The 9309-nt window shown below is 40.5% G+C and overlaps 1 protein-coding gene across 4 annotated transcripts in view; it reads left to right on the forward strand.

The window, feature by feature from the left end:
- The window catches only part of WARS2 (tryptophanyl tRNA synthetase 2, mitochondrial), a 102393-nt gene extending 94017 nt beyond the window's left edge, over nucleotides 1-8376 (forward strand). For 2 of the 4 annotated variants that reach the window (XR_009734975.1, XR_009734979.1), the window contains exons 6-7: nucleotides 366-7889; nucleotides 8047-8376. Coding sequence is in view for 1 of the 4 variants with exons in the window: in XM_061409596.1 (XP_061265580.1) it covers nucleotides 366-814 (449 nt within the window). In the remaining 3 variants the exon portion in view is untranslated. Of the gene's footprint in view, nucleotides 1-365 lie in introns of all 4 variants that reach the window. The other 2 variants (XR_009734978.1, XM_061409596.1) reach the window with 2 other exon arrangements.
- Nucleotides 8377-9309: the final 933 nt, after the last annotated feature.

The following is a 9309-nucleotide window of genomic DNA, read 5'->3' on the forward strand; positions in this document are numbered from 1 at the left end:
TGAAAAGTGAAAGTGAAGTTGCTCAGTCGTGTCTGACTTCAGATACGATAAGCCGTATCATAGTGACCCCATGGACTACAGCCTACCAGGCTCCTCCATCCATGGGATTTTCCAGGCAGGAGTACTGGAGTGGGGTGCCATTGCCTTCTCTGATTATAGTACACCTTTACTTTCATGCTTGCTCAAATTGCTTGAATTTTTTACAATGAATGTTTGTTATTTATTTAATCAGATAAAAATAATGAAGCTATTTGATGTTCTCACTGCTTTTTAAGATGTAGACACTGACATTCCTATTGGTGTTTTGTTATTTTGTTTACATCTTTTTTTTTTCCCCTGGGATGTGTGTTGGTGTTTCTACCTAGCATCAATGAAGAAGGTGAAGTCCCTGCGTGATCCCTCTGCCAAAATGTCGAAATCAGACCCGGATAAACTGGCCACTGTCAGAATAACCGACAGCCCAGAGGAGATAGTGCAGAAGTTCCGCAAGGCTATGACAGACTTCACCTCGGAGGTCACCTACGAGCCCGCCAGCCGAGGAGGCGTGTCCAACCTGGTGGCCATTCACGCAGCGGTGGCCGGGCTCCCCGTGGAGGAGGTGGTCCGCCGCAGCGCTGGGATGGACACTGCTCGCTACAAGCTGGTGGTGGCAGATGCTGTGATTGAGAAATTTGCTCCAATTAAGAGTGAGATTGAAAAACTGAAGATGAACAAGGACCACTTAGAGAAAGTTTTGCAAGTTGGGTCGGCAAGAGCCAAAGAATTAGCATATCCCGTGTGCCAGGAGGTGAAGAAATTGGTGGGCTTTCTATAAGAAGTTTCAGTGAGTCACAAAAAGACTTTTCTATCTTGTGGTCTGTGCACTCCGATAAAGGCAGCTTTTCTCATAAGCAAACAATTAGAGTTTAGCAACACATAATTTGGTACATCTGATCATTGGTTTCATTTGATGAATAATGATTTGTAGGTTTCAAATAAAGCAGTGTTCCGAAACCCAAATTCTCTAGCAAAAAAAAAATGAAATAAAATAACACCCAGAAGGCATAACTATCTGAATCCTCAATTATTTGATGCATGCTCATTGGCCTTAATTTATTGACACAAATATGATTGAGGTAAGTAGTAGTTAATTTGGCCAATGGGTGTTTCATTTTTTGTCTCTCTGGAGTCCTTACCAACACAGGTGCTCCCTATATCTATCCCAACTTTTTTAAAAAGTAATATGTAGAAGTCTTAGACTTATAATCCTTGGGATGCCATTTGGACCAATTTGTGTTCAGGTCTCATATCAGAGCTCATAAAAATAAGTCATTTGTCACTGAGATGATCCCTGCTTTATTGTATTTAATCTGCTTATTTCCCAAGAGACCACACTGATTTTTCTAGAAAGTATTATTATTATATTTTTTATTCAGAGATACATGATATAACCTTCTGAGAAGGTTGAATTATTTCAACTTGATTTATTTATTGTACTAAAGCCCAGGTCCATGGATTATGTTCTTGATATGTATTTCCTTGCATTTGTCCCTCAATTTAATGTCATCAACCCATCATGAAATCTATAGGAGAGGAATTGCCATTTTATATCTGAGGAACATGAGGCTCAGAGAGTACTGTTAGCTTGTACAGTATCTCTCCATAAGTAAGAAGCAAATCCAAGATCAAAACCTTTACTCCTTATTCCTAAGTAGTGCTTTTTTCATCAACACATAGAGAGCATGTTTGAGACCCCAAGCATGTTTGAAACCCCAGCATGTTTGAGACCCCAAGCATTCTTATTTTGAAGATGAGTACAGATTGAACTGAACTGAACTGAACTAGAAATATAGGACTTCCCAGGTGGCTCAGTGGTAAAGAACCCTCTTGTCTAGGAAATCCCATGGAAAAAGGAACATAGTGGGCTATAGTCCTTGGGGTCAAAGAAGAGCTGGACACAACTTAGTGAATAAACAACAACTGGAAATACAGACCTGAACTACTGATACTGTTTATATCAGCAAATCAACTAATAGCTGCCAGATTTAAATCTGGATTCAGCCAAACTTGATCACATTTGCTGCTCAGAATCCCCAACGCAGGTCCCAAGTTTTGTCTCCTTATGCTTACCTCAGAAATACCTCAAAGTATATTCTGCCTGACTACAAGAGCAGTTGGCCTGAGAATTCCCTGGCAGTCCAGTGATTGACTCCAAGCTTTCACTGCAGGGGTCACAGTTTCGATCCCTGGTTGGGGAACTAAGATCCCACGTGCTATGTGGCACAACCGAAAAAAAAGTAGTTGGCCCGATGAGTTGGATTTTCCCATTAAGTGGAAGCTTCTCATCTCACATCTGCTTCAGTCTAAGTAGTAGCAAGTCTCTCTAAAACCTAGCTTCTCTGCACTTCCCTTTCCCACATCTGAAAATGGAAATGATAATTGTGATTCACCACACCAGGGCCTGATTGATTTTGTAACAGAAATTGATTGTAAGTTTTTTGTCAGTGAGTACCATGATCACCATTTACACATGAGAAATGAGCATGCTGGGCAAAGAATCTTTACTCGCGTTTCTTAAAGAGAAGGAAATAGAGTGGTCTTTTTATCAGAGTAGATATTAATACACCTAACACTGCCTCCCAGAATCCGAATTAAAAGATCCTTTTTGCATCTTTACTTGAAAAGGGGTGTCTAGAGTCTTACAGCCTCCTGGCATATTTATCCAAGGCTCTTTTTTTTTTTTTTTTGCCTTTAAAAGAAATCCTAGTATGAATCCTGAAAAATGACTAAATTAAAGGTGGATCTTTCAAACTGTGTTTTTTTTGTTTTTTTTTTTTTAACCATCTTAACACATCTTTTATCCAAAGAACTAAAGGCACCATGGAAAGAATCTCAGAGGAGAAAAACTAGAAGACTTGTGATAACTTCTAAGGAGCAAATCCCTGGGCAGATGAGGTTGGGCTCGGGAGAATCCTGTTGTTATTCTTTGAAAGTGACCTGAGGACTCATCACATCTAATAGCCAAGTCCATAATGATTGAGAGAGGTGACCCCTTGATTTCAGTAAGTTGATAAAGGAGCCAAGGCTAGAACCTGGATTTATTTTCACATCCCTTCCACTTAGCATTTATAGACCTCCACATAATCTTTTTATCAAGATGAAAAATTAGAGCGAAATCCAACTTGTGGCTTCTCTCAGAAGATGATTTTAATTGTTTTCCTGTATGTTTTGTGGAGAGTTGAAATGATGAAAAATATTTAGATGATGGTGATAATGTTCAGGTAACTTAGTGCTCTGTAGCTCTGCCCCCTGCCAAGCCCTACTTCCAATCCATGTTGAGGGACTGTCATTCAGAATACAGTGGATGTATCTTGCCTTTTGTAGGTGCCTGGTAAACATCTATCCAAATAATGTCAGAACATGGGCTAGAGAGTCTTAATGAAGTATGGATGTTTTTTTCAGAAACCTTCTTGATGCAGACCATAAAAGTGCTAATCATAAAACAAGAACTAATACTTGAGTCCTCACTCTGTATCAGGCACTCAACATCTTAGAACAGTATGTTTCCAAATGTGGTCCCTGACTCAGCAACATGAGCATCACCTGGGAACCCATTGATTCTCTGGCTCTACCCCAGATCTACTGAAGCAAAACTTTGAAGATGACCCCAGCAATCCCTTTTAATAGCCTTCTAGGGAATTCTGATGTATGCTAGAATTAACTACTTTTATATGAATTCTCTCATTTAGCTCTCATAAACCAATAAAATGAAACTATTGTCAGTCTCATATTATTAAGGATGCAACCGAGGCATAGGAGGTTGAGTAATTTGCCTAAGAGAGTCCAGCTTCCAAGGGTTGAGTCAGGTCATCTGATCCAGGGTGCTGCTAGGCCACAGTGGATCCTGCACAATGTCTTCTGGTGTGTTTGGGGTCATGTTCTGAGGCTGAACTGTCCAATATGATATATATGTCCATCTAAATTTAATTAAAACTAATAAATAAAAAATTCATTTCCTCTGCAGCATTTTCGAGGGCCCAACAGCCTCAGTGACTAGTGACTAGCATCTTGGACAGTACAGATGAGAGTATCTCAGTCATCACAGGAATGTCTCTTGGACACTGCTGCTTTAAGGCTTCAGCTTACTGATTTTGTTTGTAATAGTTGACGTCAAGCACCTACAGTTGAGGACTCTCCCTGGAGAATTCTTCAACTGGAGAATTCATGCAGATAGCAAAGCGATTAGGTGAGAATGACAGACCTGATAAGTTTCCCAAACTTCAGTTCAGTCACTCAGTCGTGTCTGGCTCTGGGACCCCATGGACTGCAGCATGCTAGGCTTCCCTCTCCATCACCAACTCCTGGACCTAGTTCAAACTCATGTCCATCGAGTCGGTGATGCCATCCAACCATTGTCTTGTCATTCCTTTCTCTTCCTGACTTCAGTCTTTCCCAGAAGATACAGATACAACTTAGTATTTATAGTTTCTTAGATAGTAAGAATACATACGTACTTGCTATCTGCTGGGTACTTTGTGTGTTTATATGAAATAGCTCATTTACTGTTTATGTCATAAGACAGAAACTATTAGTGTTACTTTTTCAAATAAGTAAAGGAAGATTCAGTAACTTGGCTAGACTTGTACATTTGCCATTAGTCTGTAGTTTCTTCTAGTTGGGAACCCAGTGGAACCTCTTAACTCTAAATGTGCCCAAGGAAGTGGCATGCCCCTTCTTGACTACTCTGGATTCTGTTTGTCTCCTGCATGTCCCATTATCTTAGTCTTCACATCTCCTTCCCTGCTTCCTTTCTTCCTTAAGTGCTCTTATAATAATTCCCTTAAAGGTCTTAGTTTGTGCACGCAGGGTGTTCCTTAGGCTGATTTCTCCCCACCTTCATTTCCTGCAGTCCACTCTGTCCAGCACCGTGTGCCTATGTTACTAGGTAAAGGGATTGTACTGTGGGGCAGCACTTGGTCTCTTTAACATGATGACTCTGTGTCTGTTCTCATCGACTATGTGTTCTCCCTGTGTGACGAATGTTCTCTTTTCACTCTGTCAACTGGAGGGGACTTTGGAAATTTTTTTGGCTGGGAAGAGTCAACTTTTCCCTGTAATTGAGCTGAAAACAGATTGCCTATTGCTAGCATGTAACAAACACCCCCATAGACAGTCAACCTGGAGGCTTTATTGTTAATCATTTAAGCCCTCATATGTTAACTTTCAACAGTTCTGCTATATTGGCCAGGCTGGGATTATCTTATTTCTCCAGGAAGGAAACTGGCTCAGAGCATTAGTGACTTATCCTCGGATATGAGATTCAACATTATGACAAAAGTTTATGTAGGGTCTGCTTTGTGAAAGGCACAGGGGAAATGCAATGTGCCTATAATGTAGAGGAAGACACACAGATACCGGGCTCAGTCTCAGTCGTGTCTGACTCTTTGCCACCCTATGACTGTAGCCCACCAAACTCCTCTGTCCATGGGATTTTCCAGGCAAGAATACTGGAGTGGGTTGCCATTTCCTCCTCCAGGGGATCTTCCCAACCCAGGGATTGAACCTGCATCTCCTGCATTGCAGGAAGATTTTTTTTTTTTTTACCACTGAGCCCACACACAGAGATACTAACTAGCAAATATTGGATGAGCATAGAAATGAACAATTACCAAGATGTTTAGGGAAGAAATGAGACAGATATAGGATAAGAGAAAGGACTTTCATATCTCAACTAGGAAATGACCCAGAAAGATGAAATTTGCATTTAGGGAAAAGCAACGCTATACAGTATATAAACAAAATGAGAATGCAAATATGAGATTGAACCATGGGAAACTGTCACTATTGGATTACTTTTACCAACAAAACTGGCAGTAAGTTGCATGTGGATCCGCCCACTGTGTCCAATGAACAAGCACTTTGTGGAGTGCCTGTTTTTCAGGCCCTATCTGCTTAGAATAGGCCAAGAATTAGAAATGAGACACAATCCCTACCCTCAGAGTCCCCGTTTCCTCTGTGGAGATGAGCATGGAAAGCCAGTGAGAGGCAGACAAGCAACTAGAACCAAAGTCTTCTGAGTCTTGTATATCTTCAGGGTATATCAACTAAGGCATTATTTGAAATATGGCTTCTAAGTGTTGTACTCAGTGGCTCTCAGACAGAATATTTAGTATTTGATATTTAACCATGTTGGCTCTATGGAATGCAAAGTAGTTCTTTGAAATATTCCCTTTCCAGTCCTGCCCACATACACTGTAAAACAGGCTGATGGTCATCATTTTCTAGAAGTGTTTCCAAAAAGCAGATGATGTGACTTTATAGGACTCTATTTAGAATAAAGTGATCTGATTTTACATAGTCACTGTCTTACTCATCATATCCAACTTAATCCCTTTTTCCAATAAGATTTTGAAGTACAGACTCCTCCTGGGAAGAAAGCCATGTCCCCGGTCCTATCTGTGAATACAGGATGAAGATGCGCGTGGGCCTGGCATTTACAACCACATCCCACACTAGCCTGGCCCCCGAGGAAGCTCACTGAGAGCAACTGTCAGTTCAAATAGTTTGTCCAGAGAGTTTCCTGAGTTTGCAGCAGCCTCTACCCCAAAAGGAGGTCTGGTGATTTTTTTTTTTTTTTTTTTTAACTCTGTGGCTTGTCCAGATGTGACATGGGAGCCAGACCTGGGGATAGAAGTGTTCCCACCATGAACCAGGCAGAAGGGTTATTCTTACATTGGAAGGGGAGGTGAGTACTGATGGGAATTCAAAGCCACAAACTGCTTTCTGATGGATTTCTCTCCTGGGATTAATTAATAGTGGGATTGCTGAGGTTGGTGGTTGCTCAGTCAACAACTATTATATTACTTTGTTCTTAGGCCTGCCTTTTTTACTCACTACTTTCTAATCATCTTTAAAACTCCTGCAAGCTAAGTACGAAGAATTCCGTGGTAACTTGTTTGCACCACATCATGCAGAAGGGGCATGTGCTTTCACTCTTGGGCATCTCCTCCCCACTGCTCGTATCTAAATGGATGCCCAGTCTAGCTACTGCTGTCATTTCTCTTATCTATTGCATCTACTATTCTCTAGAGAAACAAATAAGCAAAACACACCTCCTCCTGAGACCTTTCAACTTTGGCAGTCTTCTAGCTCTCCCATCCCTGCTGTTGCAAGATCTTCCCTGATGCCTGTGTATGTTTCATCTCTCTTCAAGTCGCCCTTGATGTCTCACATTATGATAGCCAATGTAAGCGTCTTCTGCCAGTTCCTGGGCAACTGTGTATTCCTCCTTATTTCCTTCCCACTGTTCTACAATAACTACCATTGTGTACATCACTCCTACCCATTCTCTGCCCCACTGTCCTTTCTGCACCAGCCACTATCGTGACTTCAATGCCATTATCACACCTTCTACAACTTCATATTCATCAATCCACCTCTTCTTCCATATTCTTCCTTTTGTTTTTTTCTTCTTTTTTAATTTTTTAAATTAATTTAACTGGAGAATGATTACTTTACAATATTGTGATGGTTTTGCCATACATCAACATGAATCAGCCACAGAGGAATTGGGGAAAGAACCTTTCAATGTCCTTTTGATGTACTGGCATATTGACTCGTCAAGGTAAATGAAAGAGTTGTTACCTTTCAATCCATCTTAATTCCAAAGTAAAAACCTCTGTATTAAGCATAAATGTTTCTCCACCCCACCCTATCCCTCCTCTCCTCCCAGAAAATATGTGCAGATACATAAAAAGTCTCATTGTATTTTAGATTTTTGTCCCTTTATACATAGGTTTGCCGTAAAGTTGTGGCAGAGACTGCTAACTATGCCCCAGTATCCAGCCTGTCGTTCTTCCCTTTTGGAATGGAACTTTCACCCTTCATTTTAGCAGAGCACATAGTCACAGGTAGGAACTACATTTCCCAGCCCCTGCAGCAAGGTATAAATTTATTCCAGCCAATGGGATAGAGCAAAGGTGTTATGTGCAATTTCCATTTTTTCAAAAGTCTTTATTGGCTTTGTTACAATATTGCTTCTGTTTTATGTTCTGATTTTTTGACTAGGAGAAGTATGTGATCGTAACTCCCTAAACAGGTTTCAAACCTGCACCCCCTGCATTGGAAGGTGAAGTCTCAACCACTGGACCACCAGGGAAGTCCCATGTGAAATTTCCAATTCACATCTTTTTAAACAGAAATTACTTCCTCCTCCCACTTCCTGGAACTGCATGTTGGACCCATTGATGAAAGCCGCAAGAGAAAGATGGGGAGGGTCAACCCCCATCTTGGGTCCCTGGACTTGGCAAGAAGCACTGCCTTTCTATCCTGGATTGCCCATGTACCTTGGGACTGTTATATGAGAAATAAACTTTTATCATATTTAAGCCACTTTAACTTGAGGTCTCTCTGTAACAGTACCTTAGCTATTACCCCAATACCTTACTGGCCTCTTTGTCCAATGTCTTCCTGCAATTGGATTATTACAATTCAACCAACATTTTACGTGAGCCTTCTATGTGGTAAGGTGGTGGTTTTCAAAGTATGGCTCCCAGACCAGCAGCATCATCCTCACCTAGGAACTTGTTAGATGTGCAAACCCACAGACTGCTTTCCAGACTTGCTGAATGAGAAACTCTGGGGGTGGGACTCAGCAATTGGTCTTAACAAGCCCTCCAGCTGATCTGGATGCACATTAATGTTTGAGAATCACATACTGGGCAGATAAAAAAGGAATAAAACCCAGCCTCAGTTGAGGAGTTTACAATGAAGTAAAAGGCGTGCAAATAGATAACCAATCACAAAAATGTAATTATTGTCTTGACTTTCTATTTCCTGTCTACTCACCTTTTTCATCAGATTAACTCAAAATAATTTAATTTAGACTATTTTTATTTATATATATGATTATTTATAGACAGCCTAAAGATTTAGGTCATTTGGGTCTATGCTAAAAAGGGAAAATAAATGAAGTTACTTTTGTAGGTCAGCACAAATTTGGTTATCAACAATAGAACCAATGAAAGTCTCCTGAAACCAAGAGAGACAAATAAGAAAAGGGAGTTATTTTATACTGTGGGTAGTAAAATTACAGTACTTATTACCCTATAAAGGGTTATATGGCCTAGAAATAAAAACAGTTGAGTGTGGATTAAATTTATGAGTGAGAAAGTCATAAAATTACATTAAGCACAAGTTAGGAATGTTTAAATTATTTCTGAAAGTATCTGACGTCAAGATCATAAACGGAAACTACAGTCTTTGCTGTCACCACGCCTATCATCATATCATCAGTGTCCCAAACTCTATGCTAGATCAGACTAGGCCAGT

The sequence above is a fragment of the Bos javanicus genome, chromosome 3 (genome assembly GCF_032452875.1).
Source record: "Bos javanicus breed banteng chromosome 3, ARS-OSU_banteng_1.0, whole genome shotgun sequence".
Lineage (NCBI taxonomy): Eukaryota > Metazoa > Chordata > Mammalia > Artiodactyla > Bovidae > Bos > Bos javanicus.